The sequence below is a fragment of the Aquila chrysaetos genome, chromosome 24, assembly GCF_900496995.4.
Source record: "Aquila chrysaetos chrysaetos chromosome 24, bAquChr1.4, whole genome shotgun sequence".
Classification (NCBI taxonomy): domain Eukaryota; kingdom Metazoa; phylum Chordata; class Aves; order Accipitriformes; family Accipitridae; genus Aquila; species Aquila chrysaetos.
This window is the reverse complement of record NC_044027.1, coordinates 1,404,816-1,423,431: the sequence shown is the minus strand read 5'-3', so window position 1 is coordinate 1,423,431 and position 18,616 is coordinate 1,404,816. Positions and strand designations below refer to the sequence as shown.

Below are 18,616 nucleotides of genomic sequence, written 5' to 3'. Positions count from 1 at the left end.
TTTTTTTTTTTTTAGTATTGCTCAAGTGGTTCGTCTGCTGTAAAATTGAGATCTTTTGCATTTAAGATTAAAAGGACGGGGAAACGTAGTTCAAACTGGCCTCAGCAACAGTCTGAATTTCAGCTTACCTAGGGCTTGGTCCAGTTTCTACCTACCAGTTGTTGATATAAACCCTGTGGCAATTTAAGTGTTTTTAGAAGCCTGATGAAAAAATGAATGGGCAGCTAGCCCTAACTGCCCTGTTGCTCTAGAAACACCCCTCGCATCCAGCTGGTTCGGCAGGCTGGCAAAGGAGCTTGTGCAGTTCAGCCTGCGCTGCTTCTATAAATAGCTCTTGGTTTTGAGCTTTTCATTAGTAATGAAACTTGCATACTTATTTGCAAGTCCTAACTAGAGTGATGTACTTAAAATTGAAAATGCAGCGTGAGCAATGCAAGCAGCAACATAAAAGGCAGGCTTGTCTTCATAGTGGCTTATTCTCTCCACTCCTCAAAATTATACTTCTTTGCATTCTCATCTCTTTAATCCAGCTCTGGCTACAGAACCAGGTTCTTAGTGAGGGAAGTGTGCAATGTGTATCTTGAAGCTTTTACTCTAGCCACAATGTATTTATAGAAGTGTCCTCAAACCTGAACAGCATGTAGTCCAGAGAGAGTGTGAGCACACCACAAAACCCAGAGAATTCGCTCAAATTCCTTTGCAGATAGTTACAAAGTCAACAAGCATTGATGTGGTATTGCCAGTGTTTCTGCTGCTGCTGCCTGCATGTTGGTAGAGCTATTTAATATAGACTTGCTAGCAATGGTACAATCCATCAGGAGCCAAGCTAACACAAGTGACTGCTAGATAAACTGTCGCTCTTCTGTGCTTCTCTTAGGATGGTGAAAAAACCCAAGCGTAAGTGGTAAAAACAACAAAGGTAGATACTCTTTAAAGACGTGCAGATGGTTGGGGCAGGTATGCTGCCTTGCCACTTGTCAAGCTGGCAGCTGCTGCCCTCCTGTGGCAGAACGTTAAAGCTTCACCCAAAGATTTGCCAGATGATGAAGCCTTTGAATCTTTTTTTTTTGCACTGCCGCACTAAAAGTCTTCAAGCAATTGAAAAAACAGGATTAATACATCAGTAATGACCTGTTGTTCATATAGACTTCACCTTCCACTGTTGTGTTTTGCTCACAGTGTGGCAATGTGAGGAACTTAATGTTGTTTAATACCTGATGTCCTGGTTTCAGCTGGGATAGTTCATTATCTTCCTAGTAGCTGGTATAGTGCTTCCCTTTTTGCCTATGTACAATGGAAACCCTACTTCCAAGTTTTGGGAAGAAAAGCTTCCTGAAAACAAGCAGGTCTTACAGCCTGCCTTGCACTACTGCTGAAGAATCATAGTACCCTAGCATTAATAATACCGTGCACATTTATTTAAAAACGGTTTTAATTTCAGGGACTGAAATCACAACTTCACTTTAACTGTGTGAATTATCTCAGCTGGCTCTTCAATACTACAGAAGCGGCCTGGTGAAACTTACACCCAGTTACAAATGAAAACTATGATTTATTTAAAAACTGTCTTCTACTTTTCCAAGACAACTTTTTCACAAACAGCACAAGACCTGTTCCAGTTTTCAGAACACCATCAGAGGTCTGTAACAGGTAACTTTTTGTTGTTGTTCGAGGGGTACTTGAGTAAACTTGTCAGTTTTTATAATCATTTACCTTTTCCTTGTCATACGCTGCTCTAGATCGGTAAGTTTGCTCTGTAAACACCTGTATCACACAGGAATTAAAAAAACAGCAAACAAACTTTTAAAAAGAGTATGAGAAAAGTACAGAGCCTGGGAAAGCTTAGTCTGCCTAAAAATTAATTGCAGGCTCTGCACAATTTGGATCAACTAAAACCTATGTTTATGCAGGGATAAGCCCAGTGGAAGTGGTATACATTTTAGTGATGCTGTTGTGCTAAAGAAACAGGAGTGGCATTCATTTCAATGGTATTTTTTGTTTCATTAGGCAGGACCTGCTTTATTCCATCTAGGAAATATTAGGCCAGACCAAGCCATACCTAGAGCAGCGGCAATGCATGCAGAGCAATGACTTTCTTCAGTTAAATATGTTCCAGGGAAACAGTTTAATTTTAGAAGTATGTGGTACACTACAAAAAAAACACTTCTAAGGATTATGTGGAGTCTGTTTTGGGGATTATGGGAATGCTTGGTCCCCTCAGTTGCCGGCACAAAGTCACTCATCACAAGCGTGTAAGGAATCTCATTTATCACTAAGCAGAGTCTGTTTATAGGAGCAAGCAAATGAAAACTGAAGTCCTTAGTCCAGTTTTTCCCTTACATAAACTTTTGTTCACCGGTCTTTGAGTAAGTTGTCTTCAGCACAGAGGAGATGAAACACGGTGATTGTAGCAACTGCTAACTTCTCTTGGCTTTCAGCATGCTACAGTAACAGCCCCTTTGAGCTGGCCTCAGCTGCTAAGCCAATGTTGAGCATCACAGGTCTCAGTATTTCACTATGACACATGTCATCACGAAGGTGTTTAATTACAGGGGTGCAGCTGGGATCCTTATCATACAACATACAAGACTCCTCACACCAAGAACTGGTATTCCAATACCAGTGCATAAACAGTGCTCACCATAGGATCCACACCAATAGATACTGAAGACCAACCCTCTATACCACATGCTGCATTAAGGACAACAGTGGAACCCTTCTAGTCTTTAGATGCTAACATGTCTTCCCACTCGGCTGGAAGAATTGATTTACATAGCAACGATCTTTGCTCGAGGGTGAGGCTCTTGCATCCAACTAACAAGAGGTGTTGTTTTTAACCTCCCCCAGAAAATGTTTCAATTAATTCCATGGATGGTTTGGAGAAGCAAGGGAGGAATCAAGTCTGTCCTTTTTTTTAAATTATACCTAATGCCCCATCTCTCCAAGCCTCCTCTGTGCCTGAAGTCAATTTTTTTCTGGGTAAAATACTGAAGTCTTATCACAGGTGAAGCCAGCTCCTGAGGAGAGGGTAAAGCTTGGTTTGAACTAACTTATGGCTAATTTAAAACTACTACAGGAACCTTCTTAGTCACAAGCTTCAAGGCAGATAACAGACCATACCTGCTCCAGTTCACACACTCCTTTGACTTCAGCGGAATCAAAGTAATGCCAGGAAGGAATTTGGACCGTGAGTTTAGAAAACTATTCTTTTACACAGTTGACTCCAGAACCTTCACCAGTTGGTATGGGGACAGTGTGATGCAAAACCTGATGATCCCATCCAACTGTAGTGAGCAAGGCATTGTCTGAAGGAGACCACGATAAGCCTTTTACAAAGTCTCGATGAGAACGGTTTCTGAACCTGGAAAACATGAACATTCATTTATTTATTAGCCATAAAACATTGTCACTAAAGTTTATGGGCTTGTGCAATTCCTAACTGCTAGTTTGTTAGAGCAATGCTCCCCTATTTAAAAAGTACTTTCATATTCCACTTAGCATACAGATAAATAATTAACTTAATGAGAACTCAACAAGACAAATAGCCACAGTAGTGAATACATTCTGTCTAGTACTTACAGCTCTGAGAGGTCTGAATCAAGAACAGCTACTGAACAGTCTTCACTGATTGAAGCCAGTAAGGGTGAACTAGAGGACAGAGATGAGACCATGGTTAGAACAATCAAATACAAGAAAGCTTCTTAGGGACAAACTTATGAAAAGCACACATCTTAGTGAGCCTGACCCAGGTACAGTGAATTAACAGACACCAAATCTTACAAAAATGTTTTCATCATCATTTGGCAGGTTGCCAGCACACTAAACAAGAATATTCTATTTGTGTTGGAAAGTAAGTAATCCTTCTTCAAGCAGAGGTGACTGTAACTAGAAAAATCCCCAGTGAGTGGGTCAATAATTCTGAATACTGCAAAAGTGTTCTCATGTACATTCACACACATCTTGTCAGAAGTGAGACGTTGTTAGGTTTACTCTATTCTTCACTATTGATCTCTATGAAAAGATCAAAACTAGTAGTCTCATAGGTTTTACTCCAAAAACAAATACGGCTTTCAAGTATATGTAGTCACGCATTCTACGCCAGCATATCAGACTGTACCTATGTGTAGAAAATGCAAACCCCGTGATACTTCGGGCATGCACAGTGGAGCTGAGGGCGGAATCAGGATTCTTTGTGTCTACTAGTGCAACTGTTCCATTTTCATCACCTTTAAGAGAGGAAGGGAGAATGAAGTTATTAGCAAAATTGTCATGTGAAAAGAAAGACCTTGATTTGCCTGCTGAAAGTCAAATAATAAGATCACTTCTTACCCAAAGCAAAGATGTCACTTTTCTGTGGATGCCACATGACTGAGGTAGGGAGGTGATTACAGGCACTGCAAACTACAAGTAAATAAATTGGGATGACTGTGAAAAGAGTCAGTACAAAGATATTCCTGCACTATCTCATTTAGCACTGCTACTGCACTAAGACAAATATTTAAAAGCTTATTGTACTTCTGGGATAGTGTTAGAGTTCCTTAGGTTGTAATAGGCTTTTCTGCCCAAATGGTCACATTGCTAGATTTGAAGTTAGTCATAGTGAAGTCAGGCATAAAATAATTTAATGCTTCCAACAAAAACTCATACACAAGCAGTAACTGCATACAGAAACATACCAATTCGAGTAGCTGGTTTGGGGCATCTGGTGTCCCAGAGTAAAGTTCTGCTGTCCTATAAATCCAAAGTGAATGAGAAGGTGTTTACAATTTCTTTGTGGCAGGGAGTAGGCATAAACTCAGATTCACTGCAGAACTGCTACTGACCCACATTCAAACCCACACCACCTCTTCCTTTGTGTTAAAATGATGCTGCCGTTAACTGCAAGTTAGTTTCTTCAGTCATCCCTAGGACAGACCTAGGAGCTCCCACATTTTAATACAAACCTGTAAAAATCAGCTTGGTAAGCTGACTGTCAATTTATCAGACTGGAACATTGAAATAACACAAGTATGCAGCTTGTAACACAATACGTGGTTTCCCAGTAAGTGCATTTAACTGTAAATAACTAAAGTTATATCTCGTTTTTATCAGGTAGATTTAGACAGAGAGCAAACTTTACCTCAGCACAGGACAGGAACACAGTGTCCTTACCAGGACAGGAAGCCACACATGTCACTGAACCGGAGTGAGCTACCAAAAGCACAAAAGGATAAAGAGCCTCAAAGATCGTATCCAACTTTCCCACACATTCCCAGGGACCTCTGAAGGCACACCAATATAATGAAGAATAGTTTATGTCCAGATATAGGGTAACTTCTACTTGGCAATAGCCAACGGCTTCCTAACAAATCCTGCCAGATCCAACCAGAGCCGCTGCAGTCAAGTCCCTGTGACACACAAAAGCTTGAGGAAGCCCCTCCAGACAAGAGGTCAGTCACAAAGGGGCTGGGGGGGGGGGGGGGAGGATCAAACACAGCACGGCCTCTGCCGTGGCAAGAGATCACAACACCGCATCTCCAGAGATCGGCATCTCAAATGAGCTGTTGTTCAAAACAAGTATGGATTAGGAGATCACACAATCATATGCAGGTGGAAGATTTCAGTACGGAGGAAAAACTCTAAAATACGCTTAGAGATGCAAGGCAAACTAAACCTTATAGCATTCATGTTATGGGGAGAAACAAACAACAGACAAAGAAACAAAGCTGTGCCAGAAACTTCACAGACTAGCAAACGTTAGATCGCGGCCCCAAGTGTGGTTTGGCAGGCGGGATGCTGCAGGAGTAAGCTCAGCCCGCAGCAACCGGCGAGCGGCCAGGAGGAGCCGGGCGATGGGGCCGGCGTGGCACTCACCTCTGTAGGAGTGCAGCACCGTTTGCTGTGGGAGGTCCCAGACCTTCACGCTGTGGACAAGAGCGAGCAGTCAGCACCCAGCACCGGCCCTGGCGCACGGCAGCCGGGCTGGGGACACTCACCAGAAGTCCCTGCCGCCGCTGACGGCCTGGGTGCTGCTGGCCAGGACGGCCACCGTCATCACGATGTCGTCATGCTCGTATTTACAGAACTTGTTGACAATGAGCGTTTCGTTTTCGTCCAGCTCCCACAGCTCTACGGCGCCTGGGCGGGGGCGGGCACCCACCTCAGGTGTGCGGGAAGGGGGGGGGGCACCCACCTCAGGTGTGCGGGAAGGGGGGGGGGGCACCCACCTCAGGTGTGCGGGAAGGGGGGGGGCACCCACCTCAGGTGTGCGGGAAGGGGGGGGGCACCCACCTCAGGTGTGCGGGAAGGGGGGGGGGGCACCCACCTCAGGTGTGCGGGAAGGGGGGGGGGCACCCACCTCAGGTGTGCGGGAAGGGGGGGGGCACCCACCTCAGGTGTGCGGGAAGGGGGGGGGGCACCCACCTCAGGTGTGCGGGAAGGGGGGGGGGCACCCACCTCAGGTGTGCGGGAAGGGGGGGGGGCACCCACCTCAGGTGTGCGGGAAGGGGGGGGGGCACCCACCTCAGGTGTGCGGGAAGGGGGGGGGGCACCCACCTCAGGTGTGCGGGAAGGGGGGGGGGCACCCACCTCAGGTGTGTGGGGGAAGGGGGGGGGGCACCCACCTCAGGTGTGCGGGAAGGGGGGGGGCACCCACCTCAGGTGTGCGGGAAGGGGGGGGCACCCACCTCAGGTGTGGGGGAAGGGGGGGGGCACCCACCTCAGGTGTGGGGGACGACGACCCACGGGGATCGCCGTTGCTTACCGGAGTCGGAGGCCACCAGGATGCCCCTGTCAGCCACCCAGCACAGGTCGGCGACGCCCGCCTCGGTCTGGACGCCGGCGGTGCAGAAAGCCCTCGCTGGGGGCGCGGCGGGGGTCGGCGAAGACCCAGAGGGAGCCGGCCCAGCAGCGCCCGCTCAGCCCCGAGGCGCCCAGCAGCAGGGCCCCGTCTGCGGGAGAGCCGAGGGGAGAGGCCCGCTGAGCGCCCACCGCCGCTCCCCGAGGCGGGGGGGGGCCGGGGCGGCCCCGACCCCCGGCCCTCCCCCGGGCCGGCGGCCCGCCCGCGGCCCCGCTACCTGCGCGGTAATGCGCGCCCTCCAGGTGCCGCTCCATGCAGGCGGGCGCGTTGGGCGGGATGTTCCACTCGGGGCCGGACGCAGACGCGTCCTCCCCGCCCGCCGGGGGCGGCGGGGGCTGCTCGGGCGGCGGCTCCTCCATGGCGGCGGCGGGAGCGGGGCCGGCGGCGCCCCCCACGTGCTCCCGCGCCGCGCGCGCCGCCGCTCTCTCGCGAGAGCGCCCGCGGCCCGCCCCGCCCCGCCCCGCACGCGTCTCGCGAGACCTTTCCTGCCGCCATCTTGGCGCGGTAGGTGGCCGGCGGTCAGCGGGACGAAGGGGATCGTACCGCTGCTCGCCATGTTCTCCCGTCTCGTCCTCCGCGCCGGTGAGAGCCGGGGGAGAGGAGGGAGCATCGTCTCCCTGGGGTGGGGGCGGCGGGGGCGGCGGCGGGTGGGGGGTTGTCCTGGCTGAGCTCTGTCCCTGACGCGCTTTCTTACCCCTCTTCTTCCCTCAGCCCCGGCCGCGCTGAGGAGCCTGCCGCCTCCCGTCACCGTGAGGTGAGTACCGGCGAGGAGGGGGCGGCCCGGGGGCCTCGGCGGGCAGCGCTGAGGGCTTTGACCTCCGGCTGAGGCCTAGCGGCGGCTCTCGTGTGGCAGGCGGCCCGGCTTGGCTGCCGTCCCCTCCTAGGGACAGGCTGCCTGTGGGGGGCACCTCAGAAACCCACCGGTGGTTGTTTTAAAATAACGTTATTCTGGAGCTTTGCCTTCTGTCTTTCTCGTTAACGTCGTAGGCTTATAAAACAGTTACGGTGGGAAGGAACCTCTGGAGGTTATCTAGTCCCACCCTCTTCCTCAGAGGGGGCGTGTCTAATGAATGCCTACCTATTTAATTGGAAACGCGTTTGAGCCTCATCTAAGGGTGGGCTGGTTTTGTTTTTCAAAAATAAGAAGCGTAATGGAAACTTTCTCATTATTTATAGTGTATTGCATACCACAAGACCACTGCACACAACTCAGCAGTGTTTGGCTCCTTTGCCGCCTCTGCCTGAGAAAGGAGGCGAAGTACGTCATGGTTTGATCCCGGAGGAGTTTTTCCAGTTTCTGTATCCTAAAACAGGAGTTACAGGTTAATATATACTTTTATTTATTTGAAAATATATGTTTAGTCATGCTTATTTAGTTCTGTCCACCACTTCCAGCTGCTGAAAAGGTAAAATATTAGGGAAGATTATTTTTTTGCTTGTGCAGAAGGAGGTTGTGAGGAATGAGCCAGTGCAGCACTTCCTGGTTCTAAAGCTAGGCACCAGTGATGTAAGTAAAGGAAGAACATCACGAGCTTGATCTTGCAGGAAGATTTATTTGCCTGCTGACCCTCAAAACCTTTAAACAGAGATTTTTGCCTGTTTCTGAGTGAGCAGAAGCAGCAGCTCCCGCGCAAGGTGCAAGTTGCTTCCACTTCTGGTGAGCGTCCTCATGGCACCCTTCCCCTTAGTTGTATGGGGTTTTGCCATTTTGTCACGTTAAGAGAGAACACTTCCTGATCTTCTTGTAAGCCTTAAACTAGCTACCCCTTAGGTGTTTGACTTCAGTGAGCCTCTTTACGCCTTGTACAAATAATGCTGCTTTATTTTTTTTTTTTTAGGGCCTTACATGTTAGGAACTGGACTCCTGCTTTACTTGCTTTCTAAGGAAATCTATGTAATTAACCATGAGACAGTTGCAGCGGCCTGCATATTATCAGTCATCATCTATGGCGTAAAAAAATACGGGTCTGATGTAGCAGCTTTTGCTGACAAACTTAACGAGGTAACGAAACCATAATCTAACTTTGTAGTAGTTAATAACTACTTGAAGTTATCTGCTTAAATACTCAAAAGAATACTGTGCCTAGGCTGTCATAAAAATCTGAGTCTAATATCTTCAGAATGTTGCTTAAATAAGGTATGTTTTAGATCTTATGTTGGTATTGTTATGTAGGTCTTCAAAAATAAAACACCTCATACCAGCACGAATTATTTTTTTTTTAAAGTACGATTGACTGTGAATCCTAATTCTTCTGTCTTGTCGTCCTTTAACCTCAACCACTGGCATAATCCAGTTTATGCAGACATTTCTCAAATCGTAATGCAAAATTTCAAAAGTTAATCACAGATCACTTGTTTTCCTTGCATTTTACTTTCATTCTGAAGCATGTCTTTTGCTTCTTCTTTCAGGAGAAAGTTGCTAAAGCTTTAGCTGTGAAAAATGAGGCTATTAAAAATCTTGAGACTGCCATTGAGCAGGAGAAGAAGGAGCAGTGGCGAGTTGAAGGCCGCAGTTACCTCTTTGACGCTAAGCGGGTACGCAGTTCCAGCTTTACTGTTTGCTTCCACTGCAGTCTCTGCTGCTTAATCTGGGTGCCTCTTAAATTGCTAACAAGTAACAAACTGTTTACCCTCTGTGTGTTCTAGACAGGGCCTGTTCCACTGCCTAATCCCCTGACTTTTGCTATAGAATGTGTTCTGCCTCTGTTTTGTGTTCTTGCTAAATGTTAACCCTTTGGTTTCATCTTCTGTGCCTAGAATAATATTGCAATGTTGCTGGAAACTAATTATCGAGAAAGATTACTGACAGTGTACAATGAAGTAAAGAAAAGGCTGGACTATCAAGTGGCTCTGCAGAATTTAAAGCGTCAGAAAGAACAAGATCACATGATTCAGTGGGTGGAGAAAAATGTTGTTCAGAGCATCACACCTCAACAGGTACTTGCTTATTTTAATCTGCTTGACAGTTTTGTCTGTACAACTACTTGCTGTCCAGTGATACTGACTTAAGCCAGAAGATGATAAGTCATCTTTGGGTGACTTGCAAATGTGGCTGCAACGCATTCCTACTACTGAGTAAGAGCTAGCAAGCCCAGTTACTAGGTACCAGGTGCTTGTGTGCTGGCGATTTAAGCTAGAATCGTGTGTGGTGGTGGTTGTTGCAGCATAGAACTAAGCTTGTGATAGGATGTATAGCTAACAGGTCAGGGAACTCCCCTGTAAAATTCTCTGTGTAAGACCATGGCAGCTTAGGATCTGCAGACGGGTTCTAGATGTCCTTTCTTTAAGGAACGAAGCTGAGAAAAGAGAAAACATGTTCCTAGCACTGCATGCAGATGCTTTAATGCAGGTCGTTGTTTGGATTTGAATCTCTGACTTCATGAGCTATAATTATATCCCTTTTAATCTGTAACCCATTTTATGGGTCTAAAAATTCTTTTGCTTGTTTAAATGTCTTCCGTAAAGTCTTTCTTCTGAAAGCTGTTTTCCTTTCTTTTGCAGCAGAAGGACAGTATTGCAAAGTGCATTTTGGACCTGAGGGCATTATCGAAGAGCGCACAGGCAGCAGCGTAACCACCTCTGATCCACTGACATGTGTCTCATTACTTACTGTTGGAAACTATGTGATTCTAAAGTATCATTAAACCAACAAACAAAACACTCCTCTGTCTTTCACTAGCAGTAGCAACAGTAATTTCCTTTTTGTGTTTGAAGTAGCTAAATCAGTCACAAAAAACACTACAGTTAGTTTGCAGTGGGGGATTACTTGCAACCACAGTACGCGCAATTCTGTCTCGTTCCTTGTTTGGTCATGAACGCTTCCAGAGATAAGATGCAGAACTTCACGGTGAAAAATTCTGGTGCTAATACAGTGATAAGTGTTTAGTTTAGAATCCTGTGTGATAATGACCTATAGGTATCTACTGTAATCATAAACATGTTCTAAAATCAAAATGAGTGCCAGTGCTCCCATTCACCTAGTCCAATACTTGGAGGTACTCTGAATGAATGTCCTGATTTTAAGAATGAATTGAAAAAAACACTTTCATAACAAAGCTTCAAATAGTGCTGAAAGCATCATCCTGTTTGGTGTGAAAAAGGATGCAGCTGGCAGGAAATGTATCAAAAGCTACAAGAAAACTTAGCTTTAACTGAGCTTGCCAGTAGTAAGTTGAAAATGGTGAAATGGATAGGTTTGTTCTAGAAGGTAGGTTTTTTCTGGATTTTCACAGAAAAAAAAGTTGCTTGCTTTTTTTTTTTGTGTAACAAGGAAAGTAGTTTTATGTGTATTATGATAATACACAATATAAGCCCTTTCATTTTCTAAGAAACTCCCTGAAGGATTTTGTTATATCTCAAATGTCCTAGCTGAGCAAAGCACTTACCTATGTGTAATCTCCTTTCTGTATTGGGAAGTGATTTATTTAGTAAATAAAGTAAGCAGACTAGGGTGTGCTTATGTGCCTCTTTTATGTGGATTGGTACTACAGTAGGGAAATGCTTATTTTTAGTGGAGTTAGTAAAATAGCAGTTTTCTACACTTTTCAATACAAGAGTTACGCAAAAAAAGGTGTTCTGTAGAGGTAAGAACCTTACTTAAAAGTAAGCTAACTTAAGCTGAAGCTGACTTATTTTTAGATAAACAGGTCCTGAGAACACAGATGTTTTTCAGTTTCCTGTTTTTTTTAATTAAAAACTGAAGTTGCTCAACTTCCATATTTGTGTAACCCCACGTTTGAATGACACTTAAGCTTTAGCTAGTTTGACAGACGTTCTTTTCACAAAGCAAGCGGTTAAACTGCTGTGCTAACGCTTCAGGAGTTGTTCTACCAGGAGGTGGGCAGCAGTTCTATGGAGTGAGGTAAGATGGAGCTGTATCACTTATTCTTTATTACTGCAAACAGCATGCTTGTCGACTTGGTGTAGGAAACTGGGAGGTTTGAACCATTTCACTCTTCTGGAATGTGGGCAGTAATTGGCATGTGGTAGAAAAAGATGACAGCAAGAGAGAACAGAATGTTTATTTTCACATAGCTGTCGGCATTACTTCCATGTTCCTCACAAGGTACAGTCTGCAAGCCATGTAGTGAGAAATACCAGGGTAGGAAGGTTGTAGTAGACTGGTATTTCTGTATTTTTAAGACTCCACCCCCAAATTTGAGAAGAAAGTTACTGTTCCTGCTTTGGTGGAAAAAGTCAATGTAACTTGAGAAAGAAAAAGGGCCATTTTTTCAAAGCTGCTTCTGATTATGAAGATGTTCATAAAGTTCACTCAGTTCTAGCTACTGCAAAGATAATATTGCGGGTGCTTTTTTAGTTATTAAATCTACTCCGTCCTTTTGAAAGAAGGCAACATGTTCATCAAAATGTGGCAAATGTGCATGTGTATGCACAGGAACAAGACATTGGGGACCAGGATTCACGCTGAGTAACTGCTGGTTTGCTGCTGTGGCTTTGTGCCAGTTTGTGTAAGATGTCTGAAAAATTGATAAAAACTAAAGCCTGTGACTTAGAAGAGGGTGACAGGTTTGTTTTGCTCTAGTGTGCATGTGTATATGTATATAAATACAACTTTTTTCTTTCCCCTCCTTTTAGCTTCTCTTACTGTTCAGTGGTATTTGGAGAGAATGGGAGGTAGCACCTCAAAAGCACGTGCAGGTATTTTCTTTAAGGAGTTTTCTTAGATGTAGTATTCTTGACTGATACTGTCCTGACTCAGAAAGGACTACTATGGGGGTAGCTTAGCAGGAGATGTATGCGTTTGGAAGAACTGCATGGCTGCCAAAGGCTGCTGTAGGACAGTAATAATATGAATAACTAAATTTTTCTGTCTGGCGTTTTGCGCTTTCAGCCCTCTGATAGAGAAATGTTATACTTACAATAATACTTGCTTGAATAGGTGTATGCCTCTACGTAGTTTTTGTTGCTTCTCATATTACTGGAGAAATTAACACATTTTAAAATCAGTTTTTGTTTGTTTTTTTCTTTTTTTTTTCTATTCAATTCCAGTTACACCAGCACCCATTTCCACTACTCTCACTGTACCTACCACTGTATATACCTCTACAGTTGGCTTGGAAGCTTCAGAAGTCAAATGCTGGATTGATAAGTAAATGTTCCACCTTTATTTCCTGACTTCAAACACAGAGTTCCCTGAGACTGCGGACTCCTGCAAGGGACGAGTTATATGTAGTACATTTTATGTCTTGGGGTTTGAAAAGGTTGCTTAGAATTTTCTAGTCTGTGCACTAGATATTTAATTCATAGTGATGCTTAATGCAGATACACACCTTTTAATCTCATGGGGCTTGGGATAAGTGATGTATTACATTTCATAAAGCTTTGGTGAATTTGAGCATTACTGATTCTTCAACACCACTGCTAAAACTGGAGATTCTGACACTATTTTCTGTGTATCAACAGCCATGAAATACTCTGGATGTTGCTAGCATTTACCTCTGGCATCCTCTTGGCTGTTCTGGTTTTTGCAATCATCTGCCTCTTCAGAAAAAGTAAGTGGCAGAGCGGTGGGAATAACAGCAGCATGATGATCCAGACCTGGTGGCAGAGAAGTGCTTAACATCTTGTGCTGTACATCTTACATGGAGGGTGCTAAGTTTCTGTGCTGCTCTTCTTCTGGGCTGCATCTTACAGCACCAGGGTTTCAAAGTAACTTCTCCAGATTATGTCTTCCTTGAATAATTAATGTATTGATGGACAGGTCATTCATGGCAGTAACTCCTCATGAATCATCCCAGGGGCTGTTTTCATGGAAGAATTAACTTTAGCACTGATGAGTTGTGGTGGGTTTTGTTGGTTGTGTTTTGTTTTGGGGTTTTTTGTTGGATATTTTTTTTTTTTTTTTGCATCCTAACACTGGCCACACAGGGTTCTCACCAAATTCATCAGTCACTTTCAACCTAGCCACTTCCAACAGGTGGGCAGGGATTTGGGCTACCCTTCTGCTTGGGCTGCTAAACTGCTCACTTTGCAGTGAAGGTCAGTGACAGATTTTACAAGCTACGTCCAAGCCACACACTCTGGTGCTGCTCTGTCTTGAGCCTCTCTTGCACTGCTGTCTCCAAACACGGTGCAGACAGCTGAGACTGTTATCCCTCTCCTTCCTAGAGTGTAAGAGATCCCACCAAAATTTACAAGAGCAAGTTCCCTCCCAGGCAGTGACTGAGGAATCTGCTAAGAACATCCAGGTAAAGGTCACAACTATTACTTCTAAGACTTTATGCAGAGACTTCAGATTCTTGATAGAATGGTAAATATTAATTTGAGGGGGGAGAAAAGAGGTTTGCTCTTGCAAGACTCAAGTGTTAGTTGACAGTTCTTTTGACTAAGGAAACGTGCTTTCTTTTCTGCATCCAAGGCTTCAGCCTGTATTTATAGTAGTCCAAAGAGTTACCTGAGGAGGTACTTGGACAGTAGGAGGAAAGATATTCCTTCTCTGTTATCCCAGGGCTCAAATGCCATACTCCCCACATATTTCAAGGATGCTGGGACTTAACCACTAATTAGGCAGGTTAGGGGAAAATCTTTCTAAAGGGCAAACATTTCTGTAGTTCTCAGTCATGATATTCTCTGGAAGCCCCTACTGCAGAGTTGACCCAGGATCCTGAGCTAGACTAATAAGTGGTCTGATCCAGCATAGCGTTTACTAATTTCCCGTGTGCAGGGATAGGCTGTGACTGCTTAGGGAGTGTAGCGTTGAGGACAAATTAAAAGCAGGAAATTCATGCCTGAGATGTGATGCTTGCATGCTCTCTAATGTTTGTGGGTTCTTTCACATCTCCAGAATGAGGTTGCCTACACCACTCTGGCTTTCCAGCGAAGTCAGACACCAATGGTTGCGTGATGATGAATTTTCTAGTGAAATGAAGACACTTGCACTTTCTGAATATCAAAAGCTACCAGAACGTTATATCAAGGCCTATAGTGCTCTGAGAATGCCAGCACTGCCGTATGTAACATCAGCTCATTTTATAATTGTAAGGGGAAACTAATGTCTCCTATTCCAAACTGCTTGCCAACGCTTGTGGACAAATTGCTTTTTATACCCTATTTCCTCATCTGTAGAAATCTCAGTGAGTCCTTACAATGCACTTGTAAAGTTTCCATTTGTGTTTGCTATTGCTTTGAACTACCAAAGAGAATTGGAAAATGGAAATGTTACTCTGCGTTTATTCGTGTCTGTCTGTGCCCTTATGTTTCCCTTTTCTGTCACTGACTATAGCATTTTTCTTGTTTTATGATTGCCAAGTGCTCTGATTAGTTATTTTCTGCTTATTGAAGTTATGATACAATAATGAAATGTTTGTATGCAAATGTCTGCTTCCTGATTGGGTCACATAAAAGAAGTACACAATCACAGTGTGACAGTCAAAATTTCTGGAAATGTTCATTCATGTGTTATTACCCATAGTGTTCCAAATATATTGTAAAAAGTTAAAACTCCTCCCCTTTCCATAAACCGGGGAATAAGCTACCACTAGTGATTCAGTCTTAGTAGCCACAGAGAAGCTTCTCTGCCTGTTCCTGTGCCCACAGATGGGAGGTTTGTTGTCCAAGTAAGTACAGTGATCTCCATCTGTTGTCCAATGCTTCTCGGGCAAGGCTGAATCGGAGCAAAGTTTCCTGCCCTCAGCCCTCTGGGCTTCAGAAGCCTCCTTGTTTCCGGTCACCAGAGAGTGTCAGATTCTTGCAGGTATTTCTCTTTTCTGAAAATGCAGATGTTTGTGTCCGTGCTATTGTAAACACCTCTCTAGAGGAATCTCTTAGGCAGGACAAGTGCCTCGGGTCCTACAGCCTCCTGTGCGCTGCAGCTGAAGACAGCAAGTCTGAGGCTTCCAGTGAGTGAGACTGGATGTGCCGCCTGATGACAGCACGAAGCCACGGCGGGACAGCTGGATTTATCTCAGCTTAGATGTGGTGCATTTGGTGTCTTTCCAACAAGCAGTTAGCAGAGCAGTGGCTCTACCTCTGCCAGCTCTGTTGAGTTGTCCTGCCGCTGTGACTGCAGAAGCTGGTGGAAGTCTGGGGGACCACTGAAAAGCAGGTGCACGACACCATTACATTCTGAAATCTGGCTTGAGAGGGGTTGTGCGTAAGGCTGCTGACTGTTTTACAGGGTCAGGAGTAGAACTTGAGCTCTTTGTTTTACTATTATCTGCTCTCATCTCAGTCACAGCAGTTTCTTCAAGCACTATTTAATAGAGAAAATACCATATTACTCGTATTACTCCTCAAAATGTGCAGCTGCTGAGAGGTTCATGAGGGATGATTGTGGTTGGTGCACAATTTTTGTTTTGTTTTGTTTAAAATTAATAACAATGTTACTCTCCTGCCTGACAGCAACTGAGAAATAAGAAGGTCTGAAAATTTACTGGGCTTGCAGAAATGTTACTTCACCATACCAACAAGAACTCTCCCTTCCTGCGTTAGATACTGTCAGATGAGATCCTGTGTTTAGAAGTGCAAGAAAAGGTGACTCACTGCAGCCTTTCCCCCCTGCCCCAGTGTTAGAACATTTTCAGTCATGGGTTTCTCTAGTTTTGCTTCATTAACAACTCAGAGTTGGGCCACCACTGCAGTGAATGGCAAGCTTCCAAAAATTTCTCAGTCTTATATACCTTTTACCACCCATTATCCCAGTCCAAAGACTTTGTAATTTTCCAGTTGATCTCGGTTCCCATGTCGTTATCATTCATCAATTTATCTCATCAATTCTCGTGTCCCAGTTCTTCTGAAGTTAGTGGTCGTAGGCAGAAGGTCTTGGGTAACCGCAATCACTTATCTTCTTACACATCAAAAATCACCTTTGAATTTCTGAAAATCACTCAGGCTATTCTGTTAATTTATCTTGTTCTAAAGTTAATCACTTACTCCCATGTCTTAGGTCTAAGATGTATGATCCTTCTTCTGTTGATTCAGCTTGACTGGGTTTTTAGCCAGCCATGGTGGGGGCTACACATAGGACAAATAAGCAGCTTATGCATATTGTTTTGTAAGCACCTGTATTCTATTGATCACATCTAAAGCAATCTCTAATCATTAGTTATATGTCTGATATGAATAGTCTTAGAAACAATGAGGCTTAAGGCCTAGTTCCCTTTATACCCAGACCAGCTAAGATGTCGGGTTTGTCATGTAGGTGTTTCCTCACCGTGAATTGTACTGAGACTTAGCACAACCATTTCATGTACTTTGTGGAACATTGCCAACCGCAGCACAGCACTTTTATGTGCCTACCTAGAGAGCTGAGTGTGGTACAGCCTTTGGAGCTGGAGGGTGACAGAGAACCTCCATTTGTTGTGTGGCTGCTAATGCGTCCCAGACTCATCCCAGAGCACCCGCCTCTCCCTTTCCCATGCCAAGAGCTCTGTATAGTCATACACAGGTTTTAATGGTGGCCATCAGACAACTCTTTGTTTTATAGACAGCTAGAGGAATTTGGGACAACTGCACCTGCTAATCAGAATAGAGGAGGGGTTGCGTGTCCTCTGTTTTGCTATTCTGGCTCTCCCATTTTCACTATTTCAGTAGGTTTCTGCTAGAGGTGTCTGTACTTGTGGTCTCCCTAAAGACAAGCTTTCACAGAATGAATTTGCCTGGGTACGGGAAAGTCCAGTACAAATTGTCCAACCCTGGGAGGGTGGACAGAAACGGCTCACGGGTCAAACGGTGCTTTGAAGGATGCATGGACAGTAGCGGCCCATGATATTCCCTGGCATTTTGGAATTGACATCTGGTTGCAATGTTAAAAGGATGGATTATTAGAGCTACAGCGATGATGTTGATGTGACTGTCAGGCTGCATTTCCCTCAGCCAGCAATAAGTCGGCTCTCCCAGGAGAGCTAAATCCTTTGCTCTCCCTGGGTGATATTTGTATACACATGGACTGTTAGTATGCTCCTTCACCCATCTTTGCATCTAGTTTAAGTATTGTTCAGCCTGTCTGATCTCTGCCTGGGTCTGAAGCCACAACTATTTCCAGAGTAACTGCTGGAAGTGAGAACCAGCGACCTAGACCTGCATGAGCATTTTCCAGCCAGCACCGCCAGCGGCAGAAGCCAGCTGATGAACCTTCTCCCTCAGCAGGGCAGATCCTCCTCTGGTCGCCTTATGGAGAGTGGCTGGGTCCAGCTGTGGTGAGCACCTTGCTTCATCACTAAAAGGTGAGCTGTTGCCTGGAGTTCCCTCTCGGGCAGCTGAGCAGGGTCAGTCAGCTTGCTGAGACTGCTCTCCTTTGCAGCCGCCTTTCAGAAGGCAGGATGGCTTCCCCTGCTCTCCGTCCGCTCTGTTTCTGTTCTTTCTCCATATGCTCATGCCTTGTTCTCTTGGAGTTTGTCAGGCAGCTTGCTGGGCAAGCTTGGTGCTGGTGGTGTTCCCTCTTTTCTCAATTTCTCAAAAATACATGGGGAAAGTTTGCTGTGCATCATTGTAATGAATAATTTTCTGCTCTTTAGGTGGGACCTGTTTTTCTGCTGAAAGCAATCAGTTCTATCAACCGATAATGAAAGATCATGTAGCAAAATTCTGATGTACTTATGCAGTGACTTCCTTTGCTGGCCTGTTTATTAATAGAGTTAAGTGTGTAATGGGCAGAGCTTTGGCCTGTGACAGGGGTTACATCAGATAATAAATTGAGATGTCTGATCTCAGTTAAAGGAACAGACGCCAACACTTTCTGAGATAAATAACAGAATGATGCCCTCCCTTTTCTGGGTTTTTCTAGACCACTTTAATTATTTAAAGATGGAGAAAAAAGAG

At 45.0% G+C, this 18,616-nt stretch overlaps 2 protein-coding genes across 2 annotated transcripts; one reads left to right on the top strand and one right to left on the bottom strand.

The window, feature by feature from the left end:
- Window positions 1-1,414: 1,414 nt before the first annotated feature.
- On the bottom strand, window positions 1,415-7,251 carry WDR77 (WD repeat domain 77). The gene is given in 11 exon segments (XM_029999829.2): window positions 1,415-3,361; window positions 3,580-3,648; window positions 4,118-4,226; window positions 4,330-4,401; window positions 4,677-4,731; window positions 5,120-5,190; window positions 5,854-5,903; window positions 5,976-6,117; window positions 6,743-6,830; window positions 6,832-6,929; window positions 7,056-7,251. Coding segments are annotated over 11 exon segments (1,056 nt in total). The 5' UTR covers window positions 7,198-7,251; the 3' UTR covers window positions 1,415-3,201.
- Window positions 7,252-10,417: 3,166 nt separating this feature from the next.
- Window positions 10,418-15,212, top strand: LOC115334923 (transmembrane protein C1orf162 homolog). The gene is made up of 6 exons (XM_029999831.2): window positions 10,418-11,699; window positions 12,434-12,496; window positions 12,848-12,947; window positions 13,262-13,350; window positions 13,967-14,046; window positions 14,643-15,212. The coding sequence occupies exons 2-6, from the start codon at window positions 12,466-12,468 to the stop codon at window positions 14,700-14,702; spliced, it is 360 nt and encodes a 119-aa protein (XP_029855691.1). The 5' UTR covers window positions 10,418-11,699; window positions 12,434-12,465; the 3' UTR covers window positions 14,703-15,212.
- The last annotated feature ends 3,404 nt before the right edge of the window (window positions 15,213-18,616 follow it).

Excerpts from the sequence above, each read along its gene's own strand:
- LOC115334923 (XM_029999831.2), top strand. The coding sequence starts at position 12,466 with ATGGGAGGTAGCACCTCAAAAGCACGTGCAG. Across the intron at positions 13,351-13,966 it reads CATCTGCCTCTTCAGAAAAA|AGTGTAAGAGATCCCACCAA; the intron begins GTAAGTGGCAGA and ends TCTCCTTCCTAG. Across the intron at positions 14,047-14,642 it reads AATCTGCTAAGAACATCCAG|AATGAGGTTGCCTACACCAC; the intron begins GTAAAGGTCACA and ends TCACATCTCCAG.